This window comes from Sceloporus occidentalis, unplaced genomic scaffold, assembly GCF_023333645.1.
Source record: "Sceloporus occidentalis isolate IW3139 unplaced genomic scaffold, rSceOcc1.0.p SCAF_1, whole genome shotgun sequence".
NCBI lineage: Eukaryota > Metazoa > Chordata > Lepidosauria > Squamata > Phrynosomatidae > Sceloporus > Sceloporus occidentalis.
The window spans coordinates 241,067,580-241,093,661 of NW_028316981.1; the positions used below are offsets into that span (position 1 = coordinate 241,067,580).

Here is a 26,082-nt window from a genome sequence, read left to right on the forward strand (position 1 = left end):
AGACCAGGAAGGAGCTCCATTTTGGAGCTCCTTCCTGCGCCGACGAAAGGGCGCACTAAGCGCCCTCGCGCAGCACGATGGCGTCACGTCCGCGCCACCTTGTTTGGAGGCGGCGCGTTCGTGACGCCATCATGGCGGCCCCCATGTAGATGGGGCACCGCCATCTTGTACGTCCTCAGGACGTATTAGGCTTGGGGGCATCAAGAAGTGACACCCCTTTTTAAAACTAGGACGTCCTGAGGACATCCCTTATGGCGGTCTGTAACGCGTCATTGTTTCCTGAATATCAGTATTAAATTCAAATTAATAGTAAAATCAATATTATGAAAATAAAGTAACTTCTTTAAAAATATGTAATAGTTTAAATGCAGTGTATAGCTCTAAATGCAGCCTACAGAAGTGAAAATACAAACACTTGTAGTTAGTACTTGATATTATTATTATTATAATTATTATTATTACTACTACTACTACTATTGTAAATTTGCTCAGATGAAAGGCCTGTCAAATTCACTGCTGGCATAATTCACACCGAACTTTCACGAAAGTGTCTACAGTGACACCTGCTCCAAGTGAAGGTGTTTTTCAGATACTTTTAAAACTCTTTTTCAGCCGATGGGAAATAGCATCTTTTAGCATATCTTGCACTCTCTCATTGTGAAAAATCCACAAAGGAATACACTTCATGAGCCGTGCCTATAAAAAGGTATATAAAAAGAAAAAGGTTACTTTCAAATTTTTATGAAGTGGAGCTAGATTTTATAATCTGGAAGAACTAACACTGTCTGGTTTTAAATGAGTGCTGATTTTTAATAATAATAATGATAATGATAATAATAATAAAGTCAAAATGCTGCACTCTTTGCAATTCAAGGCAATCGGTACCCAAATCTGGTCAATTTGAGAACAGAAGACTTGTTATATGGTCTCTCCATGAGATTTTCAAGAGAGGGTCCTTTCTCATTCCCACCCATTCACACAGGAACCTTTTGTGGGAACATGAGACAAGGCCTTTTTGGTGGCTGTTCCTAAGTTTTGGAACTCCTTCCCTACAGAGGCTAGAATGGCCCCCTCTTTGCTGTCCTTCTGTTACCAAGCAAAAATTTTGTCCTAACAGGCTTTTGAGAATGCTAGGTATATCTAGTCCAGGATTCTGTTGCCACCATTGGTAACTAGCTGTGTATGGAAAGCCCACAAGCAGGACATGGATGCAATAGTACCCTTCCTGGTGGCACAGTGGTTAAATGCCTGCACTGCAGCCACTCACTCACAAACCATAAGGTTGTGAGTTCAATATCAGCAAAATGGCTCAAGCTCGACTGAGGCTTGCATCCTTCCAAGGTCACTAAAATGAGTACCCAGACTGTGGGGGCAATTAGCTTACAATTTGTAAACTGCTTAGGGAGTGCTTCAGTACACTGATAAGTGGTATAGAAATGTACTTGCTATTGCTATTGCTATTCCTTCTTGGTTTCTTAGTGTTCTCCAGCAATTGGTATTGAGAGGCATACCATTTTTGTAATATACAGCCATTATGATGAATATTAGACTTTGGAAACATTATTTTTTGGATGGCAGTCCCCAGAATTTAGTTTCAGCACTAGCCAAGGTGACAGTAGGAATTTGACAACTGAAGACAAAAATTTTCTAAGTTCAGAGTTGCATGACAAGCATGTGCTATCCTCCATGTCCCACTACTAAACATGTTCTTATGATGACTGAAAGAGACTGGCTAGCTACAGGTTGGTGGGAATTGTGATCTAAACAGTAACTTTTCCAGACTCTGATAACAGCTTTGGTAACCCATTTAAAACTGCTCAAGCTGGTGGCCATCACTACTTGTGGTGATGATTTCCATGTCTTATCTGTAATAAAGTACTTCTTTTAATCTGTCCCATCACTCTATTTTTTATTATTTTTTTTGGCACTTGAGGCTCTGTAGCTCTCAAGCACCTGCCTCCATCTTGCTAGCCATAAAATGCAATCCCATTCACCTAGGACCCAAACAGACAGGCCAAAATAAAGCTGCTTCGGGTCACTTTGCAAGTATGCTGTTTAAATGACATATGCATCTTAAGAGATCATAAGCTGAGCCAAAGCTGTGTTTCAGTCCTTAGGACTGGAGTGTGGCTTTGGTGTGGCTTCCGCCCTCTTAGGATGCACACATCATTTAAACAGCATGCCTCCAAAGTGGCCCAAAGCAGCTTTATTTTGCCCTGTCTGTTTGGGCCTTAGGCAAGTTTTCTGTCTTTTTAGGGTTGTAGGGATAAAAATGCTGTAACATGCTGCACTGTAGAAATAATGCAATTTGACACCATCTTAACTGCCAAGACTCCATCCTACAGAATTCTCAGATTTGCAGTTTTGTGAGGCACCAGTACACTTTGGCAGAGAAGACTAAAGACCTTATAAAACTACACATCACTTAAACTGGTGTCAAGCTGCATTATTTCTACTGTGTAGATGCACCCACAATTTTGTCTCCTAGCTGACTGTTGAGTGGCATTTCCAAACATGGAAGATCCCCATGCATTCAGCAGATAGTAAGGACAGCTTAGCCGAGTGGCCCCTTCCCATGCCCATAATGGGGGGGGGGGGGGGGAGAATGACTCTGATACGGTCCAGAGCTGTGGTGACGATCATTAAGAAGAGTCCAAAAATGCAGGCAGCTGTATTGCCAACAAACCAATTTTAGCACTTTTCAGCCCCACGAAGAAGGGTTTTGAGGAAAACAACCCTAATAAATCTCAATTGCCCATTCAAGAACACAGCACCCCATAATACTTTGCATTGCAACAGAGGCAGCTCACAATTACAGCGATAGATTGCTGCTGTGAAAATCCATTTACCAAACTTCTTATGAGGAATTCAGCTAATCTCAGAGGGAAAAAGGATAGCTGGTATTTCTGAAGCAGAGAAGAAATTACTTCTGGATAGGCATTGCTTAGATTGGAGTGCCTAGCCTTTTAGACAAAATGAATGCATTATTGAAAGACATAATTCATGGTATTCAAAAGGCATCAATAGCCCATCAGTGTTAGTGCTGGCAAATCTAATCTCTCTCATCAGATTAAAGTGTACAGTTGAATTACCAATATTTCGTGGGTTAAGCATCCAAATGTCTCATCACCCAAAGTGACATACTGCAGAGACTCTCTAACAAAAGCTTCTGCTGTCTTGTTGATTAGATTAGGCTTTGACCACATGGTCATTGGAGTCGAAACAGAATAAGGAGTCACTGCCTGAAACAAGACAAAACATTTCAGATTCTTTCACAGGTTATGGATATTTAATGCCACATCAGTGGAGGTGGTGGGGACAACATAGGCTAGGATGAAATAAGCCTTCCCATAATGGGTAGGGAAGAGGAAAAATAGTAAAACAAACACCCAAAGTTCTCCAAAATCTCATCTATTTAGTTGATTGAACTTTTTTGCTTATTCTGTCAGGAGATGGAAATATCTCACCTGTATGATAATTCCTTTTGCATTATATTCTGCTTGAAGAGCTTTGGAAAATGTGTACCCAAAAGCCTACATAAACAAAATTATATATATTTAGGGATAAGAAAACTATATTAATTTCATACGCTTAAAAAAAATCAAATTACTGAAACATCACATTGTACCTAGGATCCCTCTTTCAGGACCCTCAATTGTCTCTTTCTATCATTACCCCATTTTACTGTTGGATATTTTTTCTTATTGGGAGGTTATGGACAATGTAAACTTCTTCATAACTTAAGTCTCTTAAAACCCAGACCTATATAAATGATGTACATACTTCCAGGAAATACAACAGTCTTACTTTAGAGGCAGAATAGATGGCATATAATGGACAGGGGAAGGTCGCAACAGCAGAAGATATATTCAGAATCAGTCCCCTTTGTCTGAAAAATAAATGAAACAGTGTAAAAAGTATTTAATTTACATAGAATACCAAAGACATCCAATTCTATCAAAGCCAGACTGTATGTCATTTATATGAAACCATGTCCATTTTAAAATAAAGATTACTAGCTGATGTAGTAATCCTTAAAAGTCAGTATGGTGGAATGGTTTGGGCATTGGACTGTGACTATGTAGACTAGGGTTTGAATCGCTACTCAGCCATGGAAACCCATTGGGTGACCTTGGGCAAGTCACACTCTCTCAGCCTCAGAGGAAGACAAAGGCAAAAGTCCTCTGAACAAATCTTCCCAAGAAAACCCCATGATAAGTTTGCCTTTAGGGTTGCTGTAAGTCTAGGGCTGCCATAATTGTCCACTTTTACCAGGGACAAAATGTAGGACAAATTCAAGACCAAACTGTAGGGCAACTGCAGGACAAAACTCAGCTCAAAATGTAGGACATTTAAGGTCCACCATTTTTCTTCAATGTCCTACATTTTGGGCTGAGTTTTGTCCTGCAGTTGTCCTACAGTTTGGTCTTGAATTTGTTCCACATTTTGTCCCTGGTAAAAGTGGACAATTATGGCAACCCTATGTAAGTCGAAAACCACTTGAAGGAATACAAGAGGCCCTAATTTTCATTGGAACTGCAGCATGTATGGGGAAGGTTAACAGGAGGTAAAGCTGGTGGTTTGCATTGCAGCTGCAGGATAGGCTAGAATTCATTCTCCCTGCCCTGTATGGCTATTCCTTAAAAATTAAACTGGCATGGTTCCTAATGCCTTCTATGCCTTCAACAATATGTTGGTCCTACATCCTGGACATGCACACATGAATCATAGTTATTGGCAAAGGGACAGGCTACAGAGCAGGGGTAGGCAACCTGCGGCCCGTGGGCCGAATGCGGCCCGGCAAGGCCTTGGGACTAGCCCCCGCCCGGTCCTGCCGCCGATTGCCACTGAAGCCTTTGGCCTCTCACGTGAGGGCGTGGGGCCTTTGGCCTATCAGGAGGAGGCGGGCAAGGGGGGCAATTGTCTATAGAAGCCTCAGAAATATGCATTTATATTAACATTTTTTTAAAAATCAGCAAATTTTTTCACGTGTCCTCCATTTTTTAAAAAAAGTGCCCTCCATTTGAAAATTTTGTCCTACATTTGTCCCGGTTTATTTATTTATTTCAATTTTTTAAAAAAATTATTTAATTATTTATTTTTTGGCTTCGGCCCCCCAGTTGTCTGAGGGACAGCAACCCGGCCCCTGGCTCAAAAAAGTTGCCTACCCCTGCTACAGAGAGTTCCATGTGATTCAGAACCATGTGTAGTTGGTGTATTCTGCAAGTTCAAACAATGACATAATTCACAATTTGCTGTTAGAATAGAATTCAATATCTTTTCTTCTTTCTATTCACGCCTTCTTTCTTTTCACCTGTTCTTTGAAGCCCATGAAAAAGCCCTTGAAATTTTCTTGGCAATGTCTGCTAAAATTCCACAAGCTGGAAAGGAGATTCATATGAGCATAAGTAGAGCCATGAATATCAGCAAACATCATCACCCTAAATTGTGGTAGTAAATTCCCCCAATTAATTGAGTAGTCTCTGAAGAAACGCTTTCATTTGCCTATACTGAATCTAACACCAATCAGTTTCAATTTCTACAGACATGAGGGAGCATCTTGCTTACTTCTTCAACATCTCTGTCCATTCTCTACACAATTTTATTTTTCTATAGTGGGAGAAAATGTGTCAGTAAACAATTGATAGAACAGGGAAATATTAATTTTTTGGACTGCAATTTCCAAGCTCTCTTATCCAGCATGTGTAGTGGACAGTGGTTCTGCAAGCTGTTCAAAAAGTTAATTTTCCAAGCTCTGATACTGGGCAGAAAACAAGCTTGTATTGTTTATTACTTGGAGCATGCAACAGTGGCACCAGACTAAACCCAACATTTTTATCTGTGATCATGATATTCTCCAGGGATTGTACTTTTTAGGCAACTGATTATGGCAAGTAACCTGACTTTATTAAATCAACCCTACATTAATTATATTTCGAAACCATCTTTAAAACACACATCTGCACACAATTACACAAAAGATTAGAACATGGAAAAGAGATTTACCTTGTCACCATCTGTTTCAAAATTATTCGTGTCATCTAAAACAAAAATGAAATCCACAAATTTAGAATAACTAATGTTTACCTACTGAAGAAAATATAGCTGGTATGATAGAACTGTACAGTTGGAAGAATCTTGGAGGTCACCTACTCCAGCCTGCTGCTAGATGCAGGCTAGATGGTCATCCAACCTTTGATTAGATCTCTCCAGCAAAGAAGAGCCCTCTAGTGAATAGAAACACCTATAGAGGCAATGTTTCTTCAACGGGCCGTGAATGATGGGGCTGCAGACTTTGCTATTGTGACCAGGGTAGTGGAGAGTGCCTTCTTCAAAGGAATTTCCTCAGTTGCCAGTGTGGTCATCAAGACATAGCCAGAAAAGTTATAGGAGATCAGTGCCACATACTGTACAGTATTTACAATTCTGCATCCTATGCAATATGCATATTCCAGAATTTGCTGAAAACTACTGTGCAGAAAGGGCAGGAGCACCACAGACTATCTGTGTGCATCACTTATGACATAAAGTACACAATCTGTCATGCTGCCAGAGTGAACTTGCAGCAGCCTGGGGCCAAAATTAGGGCTGGGAAGCGTGGAGCGTCCACACGCTCTGCACTCTCCTGGCGCCATTTTCGGCATGTCCATGTTTAGACAGTGCACGCACCGATGGTGTGCCTCATGCACTGCCTCTAAATGGCACGGTGCACAAGAGACGTCACTGTGCTGCTCCAGGGCGCTAATGGTGGAAAGAAAAGGATGTATGTTTTTTTAATGTAGATTTTAATTTTTTTTTAATTATTCTTTTAAAATATTATTTAAAAGCATCACATCTTACAATATTTTCATTTTAACCACATGAAACTAGGTACATGTAAGTACATTTTGTTACTTTTTTATGTTGCAACTATTGCCATTCAGTAATACTGCATTACTGAATTTACTGAATTACTATTTACAAATAACACTAGTACAAAAATCATTATTAAGGAATCTGTATGGTGTGGTATGGGAGAAGGTCAATGGGGGAGTGAAACCATGAGTTACCACACCAGATGACGCCAACCCTAGTGACACCACCAGGTGAACCCAACATAGATCAGGCCCCCATGTGCTCACTGGTTTTGTGTTTAAAAACTCTGCAGCTACACACTACATATTTTACCTATCAGGAGTTTAAACCAGAGGGAGGCACAGTGTGATGAAAGATAGATTAAGTTAGTGCTACTCAGATTGGTGGCCCATGGACTGCTGCCAGTTCAGGAAAGAGTCACTGGCTGCTAGTCCACAGCAAGATTCCCAGAAACAAAGAAATAGTTGCAATCAATGAGCACAAATATGGTACCAGTCCCTGGCATATTACCAGAAAAAATGCCAGTCCTTTACATCAGACAGCCTGGGAAGTACTGGTGTAAGTAACAAGGTAGATTCCTAAAAGTTCAAAGAGCAAAAAGGTGATGATAAAGTCTCTCTGTGTCACACCTGTAGAAATAGTAGATGGACATTGTGCCAAACAGCAATGTTGAACTTTAAAATATCTAACATTAAAGTGCTTAGAAGGAGGGTAGGTTGCAGCCCAACCATTTTGAAGATGGATCTCTTCTGTTCTTTTTCTGGACAGATATGAAAGCTAAAACTTCACAGAAACAGACACTGATAATAGTATGAAATGGCTGAGATTACTTGTAAAAATGAATAAGAAGTTCATTAGACTAGATTTCCCAAGAACTTAGAACAGGGGTAGGCAATCTTTTTGAGCCAGGGGCCGGGTTGCTGTCCCTCAGACAACTGGGGGGGGACCGAAGCCAAAAAATAAATAATTAAATAATTTTTTAAAAAAATTAAATATATAAATAAACCAGGACAAATGTAGGACAAAATTTTCAAATGGAAGACACTTTTTTTAAAAAAATGGAGGACACGCCAAAAAAATTGCTGATTTTTTAAAAAATGTTAATATAAATGCATGTTTCTGAGGCTTCTATAGACAATTGCCTCCCAAAGGCCCCGGCGGCAATCGGCGGCAGGACCAGGCTGGGGCCGGTCCCAAGGCCTCATCGGGCTGCATCCTGCCCGCGGGCCGCAGGTTGCCTACCCCTGACTTAGAATATAGCGAGAGAACTGATAATAATAAATGCCTCTCAGTAATGATTAAAAGACATTGGCTTTGGTTGCAATGAACTAATAAACAGGTTGGGTCAGTTCATTTTAGCCTGCTGTTCCAAGATGAAAAATCTATTCCACCCCATTAGCCAAACTTAAAACCAAACAAGATGAAGTCATCTTAATTATATAGCAAAGTTTAACATGTGTGTGTGTGCATGTGTTGTCTGTGTGTGTGTAGTACAGTAAAGGAATTAAGGTAAACCCCTTCCCTTAAAAAAAAAAATACCCTTTTAGCCACAGATAGTTGTTTCTTTGTTCTCCCTGATACCATGAATAGTTTTTGCTGTTGTTGTGTGCCTTCAAGTTGTTTCCAACTTATGACAATCCTGAGAACAAATACTGCCTAGAAAACCCCATGACAGGTTCATCTTACAGTTGCCATAAGTTAGAAATGACTTGACGGCACACAACAATAGCAACAACAAAGGCGACCCTATCATTACTTGAAAATACCTGTGCAATTTAGTCTGTTGGGCAGTATTTCACATAAAATTGAACTGAGCTGATTCTCCTGGCAGTTTGGTCCCTAAAGGGGCTATTTGCTGATGAAATCCAATATAAAAAATAGAGAACAGAACATGTTGCACATATCACTGCCTGGTTATTACAAGGACAAATCCTCAAGGACAAGAGAACAGTAATATCTCTCCCCAAAGCCCTTAAGAAGATAATGCGTTAAACTGGCCCAAGTAAAAACCCTACAATATTTAATGGCATTCCAGGTCTTAAAATAGTCAGCAGAATGAAAAGAAAACACTTATGGAAGAAGATGAGCAAGCTGAGCCTGCTGCTTAAAGCAGACTCTCTTTTTTGTTGATCCAGCAAATGGAACGAGCTTTTCAGCTCCCCAAATTTCTGCTGCTAGTTCCATATATTGCCCATGCAGGAGACCACTGAAATATTTGCATAGACTGAAATGCATTGGGCTTGCATCAAAATAAAAAAAACCATCTACAAAACACTTGGAGACATATCTCCTTGGCACTTGTGGATTCCATTGCGTGCTCTTCAGTATTTGTCTTTCAGTTTAGTAACCCTGCAGTCATCTTAAAGCTGTAAATCTTAATCAAAAACTTTAAATTTACCAATCTGGAAACAAAACAACACTAACCTCTTTCCAGTAATATGGCTGCACACCCACAAATGCAATTTTGTTTAAAAATAAGCTATGTGCTACCTGTATATACTGTTATAAGGAAAAATGTTTTTGGTTGGTTGGCTGACTGTGTTTGCTTCTACTTTTGGAATCCAGCAACACCATTAGAAATATCAAAGACATCAAAATGAGTCAATATCATGTCTGCTTCTTGTTGCCTCCTCCTGCAGTAGTTGAAACAACCTAATGATAAAGAACCCTCCTCCAATACTAGATTTTAACCTGTACAGATAGAAGGTAAAGCTACTCAATCCATGATATTTCTAATGAAGTAAGAAGGGTAAGAATATTGGGTAGATCAGTGTCTATTAAATAGTAAAGATAAAACTTTAAATGGATTGGACTAAATTCAATTGATTGGACTGACTGATCCATTGACTAAACTGATCAAAGCCAAGGATGGCAGGAAGGTAATTTTTACAAATTTACCATAAAGTGCCATCAGATTTCTTTCTTGTGTGATAAGAATATAGAAGTTAAAATCCAAGTTTAACAATATATTGTTTAGCTCTGGCTCAAACAGTAGCCACATTTGGACTAAATAGGACAATGGGGGTCACAAGGCACTTTTTCAAAGGCATAGCTGTATTAGTCTGGAAAATCAGTATGCAAAGGGATCTTGTACCACCTTTGAGATGGAGAACCTGTGCAGACCATTAAGGCCGACCTGGGGGTGGAGACAGGATGTGGCGTCCACATGATGCATGCCCTGACTCTGCCTACATGGTGGTGTGATGCCGCACACTGCACCACATGGCGCACGGCATCATGGAGCTCCTCTGGAGCTGTTTTTAGATGATGCAGCACCAAAGGAGCACTGTAAAGCTGCAGTACAGGTGGCTATGGCACCCTTTGCAGGGTGCAAAAAGGTCCTACCCCACCCTTTGAGAACAACTTTAGTAAATGAAGTGGTGTGTGTCATGTTGTGGTTTGCTTCAGGCAGCAAAATCTCTTGGGCAGGCCCTCACAGAGCTATAGAAATTGTGCAGTTTGTTTGGAGTGGAACTGCTGTCAGGTCAGGATTAGGAGCCCTTTTGTTTTTCTCAGGAGAGCTGGAAAGTTCAAGGATGCAATTCTGGCTAAGAAAGTTCCATTATTTCATCTTCATGGCCAGGCAAGGTTCTAAAAAAGGACAAATGTTAAAACTTTTGGAAGCGGACAACACCAGTCTAAAACATGTATCTGAAAATTAATATACAGGCCCAAAACTACCCCAGTTCAGTGTGGATTTGAAAACCTCTTCCAGGACCTTTTCAATCAATAGGTAATCAAGAAGTCATTTTTAAAAAGAACTTGTTTGATTGAAAATCATTTGTTGGTGGAATCCATACAAAAGAAATGCTGTTCATTTCTTCTCATGCTGAGCTAGTTAGTGGTACGTACCTGGGCAACAGACATAATGTTGCAGTTGATAAGGGCCTGTTGGGAATAATGCAAGGTTTACTGATCCAGTGAAGACAAAGTGTTCAAAAAGTTTGGTTTGATAATTTTTTTAAAACAAAGAAACATTTTATGAAAAAATATTTTAGGTGAAGCAGCCAGGTGTTCGTAAAAACTCATGAAAAATAAAACATGTTAGCCTTTGATGTACCACAAGATTCTTTGTCATTTTTACTAACATGGCTATCCTTTCCCCTGAAATTTCAGTTATGTAGATTACTATAACCTTGTATTTTTCCTCTGGTATAAGACCTTGTTGTTTTTGTTGCTGATGCTGATGCTACTACTGTCACCTGCCACACAATCTTTTCAGCTATATATTTTCAACCACGGGGAATCATGGCAAAATGCAATAGCAGATCTGCCAATATGGTCTTGATTTATTCTCCGTTGGGTGGATTGTTAGTAGCAAGGGAAGGCTGCTGTTCTACCCTCACAGGATCAACTGAACTCTGCACCCATTAGAAAAGAGAATGTAAGGTACTGTCCTCTATATTCAGTATTTGCTTTAAGTATTTTAAGTATTTTAGGTTATTTTACTCCCAAAGGAGTATACAGAAAAAGTGAGAAACAAAATATAACATTATAGCTCAGGGGTCGGCAACCTACGGCCCGCGGGCCGGATCCGGCCTGCGGGCACTGTAGGAGCGGCCCCAGGCCGACCCTGCCGCCGATTGCTGCCGCCGGCACGCTCCTTCCCCGGCCCTCTGGGCCGGCCTCTGCCTTCCCTGAGGGGCGGGGAAAGTGCTGGGGTCGCTGGCGCTAGCCTTTCCCCGCCCCTCAGAGCCGGCCTCTGCCTTCCCTGAGGGGCAGGGAAAGCGCTGGGGCCGCCGGCGCTAGCCTTCCCCCCGCCCTGGGGGGAAGCCTTGGCCCTCCCAGAGGGCAGGGAGAGGCAGTGGGGCCGCGGGCCTGGGGAGAGGGAGGCGGGGGTCCGCAGGGGAAGAGGAGGAGGGAGGAAGGAAGGAGCACGAGGAAGAGGGAAGTAAGGAGGAAGAAGCAGGAGGAGGAGGGAGGGAGGAAGGACGAAGAAGAAGAGGAGGAAGAAGCAGGAAGGAAAGAGCAGGAGGAGGGAGGGAGGGAGGAGGAAGGAAGGAGCAGGAGGAGTAGTAGGAAGAAGACATGCAGTCTTTCTGAAGCTGAGACAGTGTGACTTTCCAAAGTGCATTTCTGTGTATTTTCTGTGCTTTCAGTGCTAAAAGGTCTGCTTTTACAATGAGAGTGGTAGTGATGATGATGATGATATGTCAGTTTCAGAGACATGCAGTCTTTCTGAATCTGAGACAGTGTGACTTTGCAAAGTGCATTTCTGTGTATTTTCGGTGCTTTTAATGCTAAAAGGTCTGCTTTAACAATGATAGTGGTTTCGGCCGTCCCTTCGGCCGAAAGGGCCCCTTGGAGCCCGTTCAGCCGAAGGAAGGGGCCGAGGAGGAGAGGGCAGGCACACGCCTCCTCCTCCTCCCCGCGGGGCTTTGGCAGCCCTGAGGTGTCTTTCAGAGGACACCTGAGGCCTGGCAGAGCCCCGAGGACAGGAGCAGGGACCGCGCGCCTGTTGTTCTTGCCCCTCACAGGCCCTTACTGGTTCTCTGGGAGGCAGCTGGGGGCCAAGGAAGGACAGGAGGAGCAGGCACGCGCCTGTCACCCCCTCTCCCAATCCCCCCCCCCCACTTCTAGCTGTCTCTCAGACAGCTGGAGGTCGGGAAAGGGAGCAGAGAAAGCCCCGCCTCAGAGGATGGAAGCTCCGCCCCAGCATGTGGCCCCACCCCAGAGGGTGGAAGCTCTGCCCCCGGCATGTGGCCCCGCCCCCAGAGGATGGAAGCTCCACCCCTGGCATGCGGCCCCGCCCCCAGAGGGTGGAAGCTCCCCCCCACTTTGGCCCCCCAGTTGTCTGAGGGACAGCAACCCGGCCCCCGGCTCAAAAAGGTTGCCTACCCCTGTTATAGCTGGTCTCATCAGAACAAATAACTAGAAATAGTTACTCTTATAATGCAACCAGATCTGGAAGGGGCTGCCAAGTGGCAGCAGCATCCCACCCCACCATGGCAGAGTTAGCCTGGCTGGCAGAGAGGGGCAACTGGGGGGGAGGTGCTAGGCAGCCTGAGGATGACAGCATGATCTACCACACTGGGGTGACCCCAACCCTAATGCCTCCACTGTACCTCCCTGATGGATTAATTTTGTGGAGAGAAAAATAACATGGAAGAGTTACAACTGGGACATGAGACAATGCACTCTCTCTCTCTCTCTCTCTCTCTGACACACACACACACACACACTCCAGGGCCATGGTATGATAAATGCCTCCTCTAAAGGCAGCCGTAGCCATTTTTGTTGGCTTGTTTGTTTGCAAAGGAAAAGTTTGAAGGGACTTGGGAGTTTATCAAATAGGAGGAATTTCTCTTAAATTCGAATGAAAAGAAAGTGGGGCCAGAATGCATTCACTTAAAGTCTCTAGTTTCGTGCAATTACGTGAATACGCATTGCATTCAAACTGGCTCCCCATTGCCGGAAAATAGCATGCCATTGCCAGAATTTGCTTGTGGCAGTCTATCACACAATAACGTGAAATCACATGATTACATTCGGACTGACCTCCCATTGCCTGAATTTGCGTGTGGCAGTCTATCACACAATAACATGAAACCACATGATTGTGTTCGGACTGACTTCCCATTGCCCGAATTTGCATGTGGCGGTCTATCACGCAATAACGTTAAACCCCATGATTGTGTTCAGATTGCCATCGGAATATACTTCCAATTCCCCTTGTCTGATAAACTCCTTGGTTCGCTGAGAATAATTGGATTATGCTCTTTGCAGAAATGCTCTACTCATTTGTAAAGGAACTTCATCAAAATAAATGGAGGCAAAAATGACATTGCCTGCTATCTTTATCCTTCAGCAATAGATAATTCACTGTGTCCGATATAAAAGGGAACCAGTGTGCTTTAACAATGTGTATTCAGAAGCATTCTTACCTCATCATTGTCTGGTGCCTCAAGAAAATGGCATGGGGTGCTGGTCTGAAGCATTCCAACATTGTTCACTAATCAAAAGGAGCAAAACAGATGCAATGACACAACCAGCTAGCACAACTACAGAAATTGAACTATTCCAAAAGCACAGCAACTTCCTATCAGCCACATTCAGGTTTGGAGAAAGACCAGTTTGGCTGCATCTACATTGCCAAATTAATGCAGTTTGAAACCACTTTAACTGCCATGGCTCAATGCTATGAAATTCTGAGATTTGCAGGTTTTTTTTAGATATTTAGCTTTCGCTGACAGAGAGCCCTGGTGCCACAGCAAACTACAAATCACAGGATTCCATAGAATTGAGCCATGGCAGTTAAAGTGTCAAACTGCATTAATTCAGAAGGGTATATGCAGCTTTTGGTGGCATATAAATCCATTGGACAGGATGAAACATTTTTTTCTGCACAATGTTTGCTGAAATAACATAGGATGGCCATGATATAGAAAGTCCAACAATATCTTGTCCTTGGTTATACCGTGATCTAATTCCTGGTTAACTTAACCTGGGTAGCTTTTTAGGACTAATTGAGAGAATAATATGAGAATTCAAAGAACCAATTGACATAAGTCCTCTATAGTTTTTTGTGGGTTTTTCAGGCTATGTGGACATGTTCTAGAAGAGTTTCTTCCTGACGTTTCACCAGCATCTGTGGCTGGCATCTTCAGAGAATGCTTGCCTGGAAAGGAGTTGGGTATATATATTGTGTGACCTGGAAAGGCAAAAGTGATTTGCATGTGTATTGTTCTGTTGCTAATGGCAGGCCTCAGGGTGTGAGGGTCTTCAAAAGAGGATGATTGTCTGCTTGATTAGTGCTCATTGTCTGCTGGGAGATTTCTCATTTGCATTTGCTGAGTCTTTATCTTGCTATTTTTCAGGACTGGTAGCCAAATGTTGTTTACTTTAAGGGTTTCCTCTTGGTTTGGCTGGTTTGGCTACCAGTCCTGAAAAATATCAAGATAAAGACTCAACAAATGCAAATGAGAAATCTCCCAGGGTCAGGGATTTCCCAGCAGACAATGAGCACTAATCAAGCAGACACTAATCCTCTTCTACAGACCCTCCCACCCTGAGGCCTGCCATTAGCAAGAGAACAATACACATGCAAATCACTTTTGCCTTTCCAGGTCACACAATATATATACCCAACTCCTTTCCAGGCAAGCATTCTCTGAAGATGCCAGCCACAGATGCTGGCGAAACGTCAGGAAGAAACTCTTCTAGAACATGGCCACATAGCCTGAAAAAACCCACAAAAAACTATGGATGCCGGCCATGAAAGCCTTCAACTTCACAAAAGTCCTCTACTTTGTGATTTCTAGCCATTTCTTATAAAAAATTCAGATTCTTCCTGTTAGCCTGTTGTTGCCTCCTGTCAGGGACGTAGCTAGGATTTTAGGAAGGGAGGGGGGATCCAGACTAAGTGCCACCATTATAATGGGGTCTATTAGGTAGATAGATACAGCCACCTTAGGTGCTAGATTTTGGTAATCATAAAAGGAAAGCAAATTCCTACATAGTTCTTTCATTATGATTTCCTATTTGGTGTGGAGAAAGACAGTTATGGAATGTTATGGCTTATGTGCCAAAATAATGTGGCTGATCTGGGGTATGTTTTATGTGCCTTTACATAGAGTAGGATGGGATAGAGGTTTGCTGTTCCACATCAGACATCCAAAACTCTTGGGCTAGCCCTGGCTCTTGAAAAAGATTTTTGAATCTCTTACCCAAAATTCCAACTTCTAATCCTTGAAGGCTTTCTTCAATATCAATATATATGTCCTTTTGGGTGAAGTCAGCTTGTATGATTTTCACTCTTTGCCCTGTAGTCTGTTCTTCATTGGAAAAAGAAAAACAAATCAGTTTCCATGCTGTCTGAAAGCTAAATTAGTTAGTCTAGATACAGTATAAGGTAGTCATTCTGGTTGCAATATGCTTAAGATGCAACAAGTTAGATTGCAACATGATAGCAGGGGTACAAAATGAAACATTGGACTAATTCAGGAATTCAGGTATTTAATTCTACATATTTAGAATTATTCACACATTGGGCAGATGGATGGTTGTAGTGTGGCCAATGCATTCCTCCTAGCATATACAGGTATAGAGCAGAAGAGTTCAAGAAACTGAAACTGTTAAGCCAGAGTGAATGCATGCAGAGCCAAGAATTGAGAACTTTCACATTTCATGGACCAAGTGCTTGTTTGTTTTTCCTCCCCAGCATGACTATCACGCAATAAAAAGAACCTCAGTTAATTCATAAAATTAATTTTGCAGTACAAATTTAATCATGTTTACTTAATAGAAACAGCATTGGTTATGAGTGAAACCTTAGCTGAACAACTGTTTGATAGCAAAGCAATCCTATGATTGTGTTTGCAGTGGCGTTGAAAGGGTTGGCATCGTCTGATGCAGTAATTCATGGTGTCACGCACACCCACCCCACTGACCTCCTCCCATACCGCACCATACAGAATCCTTAGTAATGTTTTCATACTAATGTTACTCATAAATTGTAATTCCCATTTATCACTGAATGTAATGGCAATAGTTGTGACGAGCAAAATTAAAATTATTACAGTTTTAATATCAATAAAGTATCATACGCACAGCCTAAATGTGCTTACATGTACATAGTTTCATGTGGTCAAAGTGAAATTTTGTAAGATGTGGTGTTTTTAAAGAAAATGTAAAAAGAATGTTAAAATTTTAATATTTAAAATTTATTTTTTAAAAAAATCTCATGCCTCTCTTTTCTCTCCTTATTGAGCCTCACGCCACTTATATCATCTCTTCAATATTTTAAAGGGATGCAGATAAATGCCACAGTCCATTACTGCCCAAAGGCAGGTGTTTGGAGAGTAAATGTGTCACCTCCGCTTAGGGTGTTATCTGGTGTAGCCTGCACCCCCTGCACCCACCTAATGATGCCCGTGTGTGTGTGTGTGTGTGTGTGTGTGTGTGTGTCAGAGGAGAGGAAACTCTTTAGAAGAGCTTATCCTACTTCCTGCTAAGTCACTCTGACCAGGACAAGAGATTCAGGGTATTTTTCTTCTCTCCTCCTTTCCTGGTTGTTATCATCTCGCCTCCCACTGCACTTATTTGGAGGGAATTAACTCTGCCAATTGGGGGGATGACGTAGTTGAGATCTCCTGGGATGGGTTTGCCTTGAGAACTGAAGAGCTTTAAACCTTGCAGAACCTGAATTGCACTCACACTGCCCCCAAATCCCTCAGACATATCTCAGACAAGTTACTGGAACTTCTATGCCTGCAAAATGTTCTATGGGCATAGCAAGAGGCCTCTGGTGGCAGATATACTTTCCTGTTGGCAGGCCTCCCTCTCTACCAGTGAAATGGCCTGTTGTTCCAGGACAAAAAGGAAACAGTCCCCACAACTTATTGCATAGTACAGGGGTCATAAATCACACCCCTTAAAGTCATAATTATTATAATAATTATTATAATTATAATAATTATGAATCCATCATAATGCAGTCATAAATCATTCATAATGAGCCATAAACTACTCATACATGGTGATGTCAAAGGCTTTCGTGGCCGGCATCCACAGTTTTTTGTGGGTTTTTTGGGCTATGTGGCCATGTTCTAAAAGAGTTTATTCCTAAGAGTTTAGGAATAAACTCCTCTAGAACATGGTCACATAGCTCTTAAAAACCACAAAGAACTACTCATACATCATTCACCATAAATCAATCACTGTCCAGATATTGCAATCAGTTATGCAGAGGCTACATAACTGTACTGCAGGTCTTGTGCCTCTAAGATCACTATCCCTCTGATAATGGACAGTTGTGACAATGTATTGTGCACCAACAAAGTTGGTCACAAATGCAACTACTAAACTAATACCATGGATATAATGTCAATATAAAGTATCATTCCCAATTCCTACAGGATGGCCATTGCCTGGTACTAAACATAAGCTAACACAGCCTAATAACTACCTACACCTGATACCCCCAGGAAAGGAAAAATACCCCAATGCTCCAATAACATGGAAAAATTCCTTTCCGGACCTCGAAAGCAACCAACTGCAGCCTGGAGATATGGCAAGCAAAATAAGCATAAATACAGGGTGGGCAGGATGGGTGGCTCAGCAGCAGGCTCTGAATGGCTGCCCTCCATGCATTTGGGTCTTAAATAGGCCCTCAGATCTTGCTTCAGGTCCCATGAGACTTTCGGTCTCATGAGACCTGGATGAGATCAAGGGTGGGATCTCATGCAATCTCACCCCCACCAAGTCTCACAATGGCCAGAGTTTTCATGAGATGGACGAGGAACTGCTAGCACTGGCCCCCATGAAGGGACAACCTGGCACAACCAAGGACCCCTCCATGACATTTTGGGGTAGGTCCTTGTATTCAGCAGTTGCTCAGCAGGCTTGTGATTGTTCCTAAAGTAATTATTATTAAGCAGGAAAGTATACCTTGTTTTGCGGGAGGCAGCATGTACACTAAAGCAAAAACTCCCACCACCACCACACACAAAACTTGTTGGTCTATAAGAACATTCTAAAATCAACAGTTGGACAATAGCTCCTAGCTGGGTGATACTAATCCAGTTATGTTTTCTACTCTCCATTATGAGACTATGGCCAACTGCACACTTAATGGTTACAATGTGAAGCCATTCCTATTCTCCTGCCCCTCAAGTGTTGCTTAATTCCAAGTCTAACTAAGAATATTGGAGAACCTGAAAAACTGCAACTTGGTTAGTCCTAATGAAGGTATTTTCTTGAAACCTTGAAAAGCTTACTTTTGAAAAGCTTACCTTTTCAACTATAGTACCCAGAATCTGTGGGATTGTGGGAGTGATAGTCCAAAAAGTAACTTTTTCAAACTGAAATCAAGATAGATAGGAGCAATGACTAACTTGTTATTGCAAGGTCTGTGTATGTTACATGGATGGGTATTCTGAAATCAGGGAAGCAAAATGGGAGGTGTCGAGTAAACAAGCTATAGATGCATTAATAAAGATTTAAAGAAAAAAAGTTAGTTTGCATTTTTTTTAAAAAAAAACTTACCAATATCAGAGGCTACTGTTTGCATTTTCTGGAGTGTTCTGCTAATCAAAACAATATTTAGTCCACATTTGGCTAGCTGAAAAAACAAGATTTAAACAGACAAACATTTCAGTATTTGAAAGGTAGTGATGTGATGTTGCATTCATTTATCACCTGGAGTTTCACTATCATGTTATCTGGAAGCCAGATGGACATCTTGCTTTGGCATTTTTCCTAAGTATACTTCAGTATTTGACTGTCTCTTAAGATAAATAATTCACCAGTGGCACTACTTTCCACAATGGTGAGATTGTGTGCTCCTGGGAGGCAAGAGGTTATGCAGATAGGTCTCCCGTGTCAGACAGGCTCTTGCTGAGGAGCCAGACTGAATGTGCTAAACAGCTACTGGGCAGCAGCAGTAGTCCCTGGGAATAGAGGCTGATAATGGCAGAGGATCTCTCAGAGGCAATGGCAGTGGCACCATAATGCTTTTTAATACTGCTCAGAAGTAGGCATAGTAATCCTCTTTTGAATGTCTTCAAAAGAGCATCCAAAAGTCCTATTTAAGCCCCAGGATTTCTTTTGTTCGTGGGCTTAGTTCATTTCTAGGTAGAAGTTCTGCCAGATTTGTCCCTATTTGCTCATCTGACAAGAGAGTGATGAGTATTGTCCATCTTAACAGCACCTGAAGAAGAAGGAGTCACAAACATCCAGGTCATATGTCCCCTTCTAAAGCCTTCTCTATTCCAACTTAACTCTTTGTCTCCTATTCCTAGTGGAGCTATGTGAGTTTGTGCGTGTGGATTTTTCTCTTTTAAATAAAACTTGTAACTTGAAGTTGCCTCTGGACTTCTTTATACCTTCTAATCAGATATATACTGGCAAAAAGGTTCCTAACACAGCCAATTTCATTTGTGCTAGTTATAATTCCCCATATGTGCATTCACTGCATTCACTGGTTTAGTGAAGCCTTGGCTGTGTTACACCGCATTTCCTATACATATGCTAACTGGACTGTCAGTTGAATGGATATGCCCCAACACTGGCAAATGAAGAGTGTTTGCTATCATATCCAAGAGCAGCAGGTTTGGCTGAGTGGACATAAAAGTGGCTGTGTTGCACATACAGTCTGTGCTGCAGACAAAAGGCCAAAGGTTAAAGAGGAACACAGAAAGAGATTTCATCTCACCCCCTGCAATATCTACCACTTCAGATGGTTGTCTTAGTCTGTCCAAAAGTAGGACTGGCCCTGAGAGAGCTGTACAGATTATTTTGAAAATGTATACAAAGAGCCTGAGGAATATTCTTAAATGCCATATTAATCTTAAGTAATTTTGCAGGTATTCTCCTTACCTCAATGGAATATGCTTTTCCAATGCCATCTCCTGCTCCTGTAATCACTAAAAGATGAAAAGCAAGAAAGAAGATGTGTGAATTTACTGGGTTCTTTCTTGCATATTAATAATCTCAGGAGGATACAGTAAAGTCACATATTGTAAAATTGGGTGGGTTAGGGGAAAATTCAAAGCAATGAAAGAATTAATCCAGGGTAGAGATGCTAGTACCACTTTTAAAAGCGTTGTTCTTGGGTAAATTTTGTGCTCAGTCAATGGCACTCAGGACTATTTTTAAATGGATGAAAGCTTTAATAAGTTCATAGATTTCCCAAGAGACAATATAAAGTGATAATTTAATTTTAAAAAAACCAAGCAAGAAAACCTCCTATTATCTTGGACCCCAAAATGTTAATTTAGCCTACAATCCTATAACCATTTTCTCAGAAATAAAACCAGTTAATTCTAACAGAATTGGGGGGAAATGCGAGAAAAATGTGGAAAAAATGAAAAAAAGAAGAAAATCAATTATGGAATATTTTATTTTAGTTTTCCCCCCATGGGCCTTCACATCTCTAATTCTAATTAGATACAGGTTTATACTCTTAAGAGTCTCATCCCCTCACTTCCCCAGCAGCCATTTGAGTTGCCCAAAAAGCCTTTCTTAAGGATGAAAGTTTCTCTTAAGCAATATGGTATGAGGAACTGGGGCAGTGGGGAATTAAAACAAATAAAGAATTAAGGAAATAATTATATTAAAATAATATAATTTTCTTCTGTGAACATACTTAAATTAACTTAAGATCCATGCTGTGATTTTAATATTTTATTGGATTTTTTAAAAAAATAATTTCAATTATAGTGAGTTCCAGAAAAATCCTATGCATGTCTACCCAGAAACAGGCCTCACTGAGTCCAATGAAGCTCACTCCTCAGCAGGCAGATATTGCTGAGCCTTATAGTAAAATCCTTTTGGCCTGTTACAGACTGCCAAAATAAAGCTGCTTCGGGTCTCTTTGGAGGTATGCTGTTTAAATGATGCATGCATCCTAAGAATCTGGAAGCTGCACCAAAGCTGCACTCCGGTGCTTAGGAATGGAGTGTGGCTTTGGCGCAACCTCCGGACTCTTAGGACCCATGCATCGTTTAAATAGCATACCTCCAAAGAGACCCGAAGCAGCTTTATTTTGGCAGTCTGTAACAGGCCATAATGTATGGTCTACTTCTGAGTGTTTACTCAGAAGTAGACCATACATTATTCATAAAGGTTTACTATCCCAAGTAAGTCTGTACAAGACTGCAGACTTAAATTATTATTATTATTATTATTATTATTATTATTATTATTATTATTATTATTATTATTTTCTTCAGTATTTGCACATTTATGTTGGTATTTATTTAAGAATTATATCTTTGTCTTCTTTCATAGTTACATGAAGCTTAATATTCTAATATAAGAAAGTAGTTTTGAAAAAAGGGAAAATACAGAGCACTTCAGAGGGCCATGTCTTGTTTATGAAGAAATGATAGGATGGCTCAGCTGTTGCTAGCTATAGAAGAATGCAGCAACAATCCTATGCATCTTCATCAAGAAGTTAAGCAATTGAACTGATAGGAACTTACTTCTAAGTACTTGTGCTCATAATTACCTTGCAGATTTGTCCAAAAAAAGGACATTTTAAATTCTCTTGCTTGTACAAAATGAATGAAGCTAAAAAATCTTACTGGCAGGAAAAACAACATCCCAGAAAAGAAACTCTGAGGTATTTCCATTTTACAAAATGAAGAATTAATACACACTGAGAGACACAGGCTGCCTATGGACTGCAGAATTAATACAGTTTGACAGTGCTTTAACTGCCATGGCTCCATTCTATGGAATCCTGGGATTATAGTTGTTTGTGGCATCAGATCTTTCTGACAAGGGAAGGCTATCTCTCCTGCAAAATTACAAATTCCAGAATTCCATAGCATTGAGCCATGCAGACACACTCAGAGTGAACCACAGACATATAGGCACACACACACACAGACACACACAATGTCCATAAATAATAATAATAATAATAATAATAATAATAATAATAATTATAATTTAAAAAACTGCAGTTAGATGCCACCTTTATTTAGGATCAACCAAATTTGCCACAAAACTTTGCAAGCTTCTAAGTCTCCCAGAATTCTTCATTTGGCTAGATGGTGCCACAAATAAATTTATCTCCTTTATCACCTACGCTTTGCTACCACCCAACCTGATGAAGAAATTTGGAGAATTCACAAACTTGCACAGTCCTCAAGTGATTGCCCACTATGACACCCACTTTAATTATTATTTTTCCATTTTAAATATTGAGTAACCTCAGTGTGGAACCATATTGTTATTTTATGTTTGATAAGCTTTATAATAAAAGAGAGTTTATTATTACATTAATATGGTAGTGATACACTGAAGTGATGGAAAACAGGAGCCTGCCGTATGCCAAGATGGACCACTGGCCCATCTAACTTGGTATTGTCTCCAGTCTAGTGTTAGGCAGAATTTCTCAAAGAGTGATACTTCCCAACCCATAGATGCCAATTGAACCCAGGACCTTCTACACGCAAAGCCTCCACCCTGCCATTGTGCTAACTGGCATTCCCCGTCACATTGTATTACATCAACAATAATAACAAGGAAGAGAGTTCCTTTACCTGCCCATTCCCCCATTGACCGGAAAAAAGATGGAGGTAAAGTCTTCCTTATGTATGGGAAGATGTACTTCAGAAACCCAAGGCATTTCACCAGGAATATCAGACAAACGATGCCTCCAAGGACAGTGAGCAGATGCTGCTGGAATTCACCCATGAGGAACAGTTACAATGAGCTCAGATAATGTATTGCCACTATCTCGCTCACTCGCTAGTGATGTACTGAAGTTCTGGGAACCAAACAAAAAAAGGATGAAATTGTCTTCCTAATCCTGAACCTTTGAGTCATAAGCATCTCCCATCCTCCCTGAATAGAATGTGCCAGAAATTATAATAGAAGGACTTTCTTGGCCCATATATGGAAGATTCAAGACAAAAAAAAAAAAAGGAAAAAAGAAAGAAAGAAAGAAAGAAAGAAAGAAAGAAAGATGCACAGCAACTGCCTTTGCCCCTACCTCAAAATATGAGATCAGAAGCCAAGCTGATAATATGCCATCTTCTCTAGTTAAATGCCAAGGAATGAAAATGTTTAGGTGTATTGGGGTGAACATAAAGAAAATGTTCACTCACACCACATTCGCCCATCCACCTACACTGTTGTCTAAATTAGCCTTTCCCAACAGGGTGTCCTCTGAATGTAATGGTAGCTCCCACAAACCCAGCCTTCTCAAATGTGGACCCAGCTCTCAATAATTTGAATTGTATTCCTATTCCTTAGAATTCAAAGTACCATTCCTGGCTCTTTTCTCTTCACAAACTAGCACAAAGCAGGATTAAAGAAAGGAGGCATGAAAATTGGAGGAAGAAACAAAATAGCAAAGACTTGGAATAATTTCTGAAGAAAGTCAAGGAAGAAAGTACAAGGCAGGTTTACAGTTGAACATTAAGAAAACACAAAACAATGACCACAGATGATTTACATAATTTTAACAAGGATGATTAAGACACTGAAATAGTTCAAGATTTTGCATACTTTGGCTCATTCATTAATCAGAAGGAAGACTGCAATCAAGAAATCATAAGAACTAGGGCTATGGCAGCTATGAAGGAACTAGATGCTGAAATGGAAAGCTATATTACTGAATACTAAAGTTAGGGTTGTCCATTCAATCATATTTCCCATATCTATGTATGGTTGTGAAAGCTGGACAGTGAAGAAAGCTGATAGGAAGAAAATCAACTCATTTGAAATGTGCTGCTGGAGAAGAGTTCTACGCATATCATGGATTGCTAAAAATATGAATCAATAGGTGCTAGAATAAATCAAGCCTGAACTCTCCCTAGAAGCCAAGATGACTAAACTGAGACAGTTGTATTTTGGCCATATCCTGAGAAGATATGACTTACTAGAAAAGACAATAATGTTTACTAACCTATCTTTAAGGTAGAAGTCAGTAGGAAAAGAGTTAGACCACAGTCCAGATGGATAGACTCCATCAAGGAAGCCACGGCCTTGATTCTGCAAGGTCTGAGCAGAGCCACTGATGATAGGATGACTTGGAGATCTCTTATTCATAGCGTTACCATAAGTCGAAGTTGATTTGATGGCAGTTAACAACATGAAGGTCTTGCTCATCTCTTACACTAGAGCAGGTGGAGAAATGTTGCCTTCCAGCTTCTGGCTGTGTAGTGGTACTCTTGAATCTAAACCAATGTTTTTACGAATGGCAGTCCATATGGCAATTATTATCACAGCTCAGAAATAACTAGTATAAATAACAAGTATGTAGATTCTTTTCCCTAGTAACTTGAGGCGAAACTCCACTACGTTCTTGTTGTACCTAACTCCACTGATCTATGAGTGTACTTGTAACTTTTATTTATGGGAATGTGGCCTCATTAAATGGTGGCAGAGGAACATTATGTGGTTCAAGTTCTGGCTTGTGCAGCTGCTGACTTGTGGTTTGTTGTGTGTGTAAGGCAACCATGAAATGGATGGGAAGAGGGTGTGTTCTATACCATATACCAGTAGTTTGTAACAATGAGATGGTTTCTTTAATGAGTTGAAAATAGCATTTCATACCTTAAATGGTAAAGTAAAGAGATACTTCTTAAAAATGGTGAATTATAACTTTATTTAATTGTCTTTTTAAGGTAAGCTCTGCTATTTGTCATATATCTAGAAACAGACTGATTTGTCCATCCCTTGATATGGCTTTCCATGATATCAAAACCTGCTTCCATACCTTTTTGCAGCATTGTTGCTGTACTAAGTTCTTCAGCTAGATTAGTTGAGGAAAAGTTACCGAATAAATAACTAAGGAAAACATGTGCATGGTCTCTAAACCACATCTCCAAACACAATTTATTTTAAGGTTGCAGAGTCAATAATAATGTGGCGGGGATATCACAGTTCAGAGTATTTCACCCAGGTGCTTTAAACTGATACAGGTTCAGGTACCTTGTTGTTTTCTGAAGCTGAAATGACTCCTCGTCTGTTTACCTGGATTTTGTTTAAGTCTTAAATTGCTGTAAGTGAAGAGGGGGTGTCTATTCTCGTACAAGCAACCATATGCTTACAGGGAGCACCAGAGATAGACAGCTAATTAGGATGCCTTGATGTGCTCTCTTTGTGTATTGCCTGCTCCATTGTGTTTCCCCTAATAGACTGAAGCCATCTGAGTTCATGTCAGTGAAAGCCAGTCGTCATCTTCCTACCAAAGTATTGTAGCTGTACCCAGCAGACTCTATCCATCTCTATATTGTTGCTAAAGGCCATCAGGCCAGCTTCAAAATATGGCTATCTTATGAATGAGAAGCTTCCAAGATAACCTGTTATTAACAGCCCTGATCTCTAACTATAAAGCATATAATTTTCCAAATATGTATTTTCCCCTTCACTTCAGATGGTCTTTGGCACTTGGTTTCAAGCCACCTAAAGCTAATGTCATAACCTAAGAGATAAAATTCTCTAATGCAGGGGTGGGAAAATACATTTTAGCCAACATTTGCCATTCAACCCTAGTCAGCATAGCCCTTATCATGAGGGTTATGGGATTTGTCATCCAAAAACATCAATTCATTTCTTGGAGGTGTGTAGTATCTCCTATGCACATTGCACACCCATCCTACTTTCCACTTCTACCCACACCAAACCCTATGCTATTCCACAATTTGCATGCTCAGTGACGCTATTGCCTTTAATGATGACCTGCACACAGCCAGCAGAATAAAAAGTAAAGGTATTATTCCCACATTGATGAAGCACAACATATTTTTGATATCAGATGTGCTCATT

General features: G+C 40.7%; 1 protein-coding gene across 1 annotated transcript; it reads right to left on the reverse strand.

The window, feature by feature from the left end:
- Window positions 1-354: 354 nt before the first annotated feature.
- Window positions 355-23,068, reverse strand: LOC149323676 (17-beta-hydroxysteroid dehydrogenase type 3-like). The gene is made up of 11 exons (XM_089511924.1): window positions 22,848-23,068; window positions 20,173-20,219; window positions 18,841-18,916; window positions 15,522-15,629; window positions 13,740-13,807; window positions 10,708-10,743; window positions 6,007-6,041; window positions 3,808-3,889; window positions 3,468-3,533; window positions 3,093-3,242; window positions 355-696 (listed from the first exon to the last, which is right to left on the reverse strand). Exons 1-11 carry the CDS (start codon window positions 22,999-23,001, stop codon window positions 586-588), a joined length of 933 nt encoding a protein of 310 aa, XP_089368050.1. The 5' UTR covers window positions 23,002-23,068; the 3' UTR covers window positions 355-585.
- Window positions 23,069-26,082: the final 3,014 nt, after the last annotated feature.

Excerpts from the sequence above, each read along its gene's own strand:
- LOC149323676 (XM_089511924.1), bottom strand. The coding sequence starts at position 23,001 with ATGGGTGAATTCCAGCAGCATCTGCTCACTGTCCTTGGAGGCATCGTT. Across the intron at positions 10,744-13,739 it reads AGGCACCAGACAATGATGAG|GCCCTTATCAACTGCAACAT; the intron begins GTAAGAATGCTT and ends TATTCCCAACAG. Across the intron at positions 3,890-6,006 it reads TTGAAACAGATGGTGACAAG|ACAAAGGGGACTGATTCTGA; the intron begins GTAAATCTCTTT and ends TTTATTTTTCAG.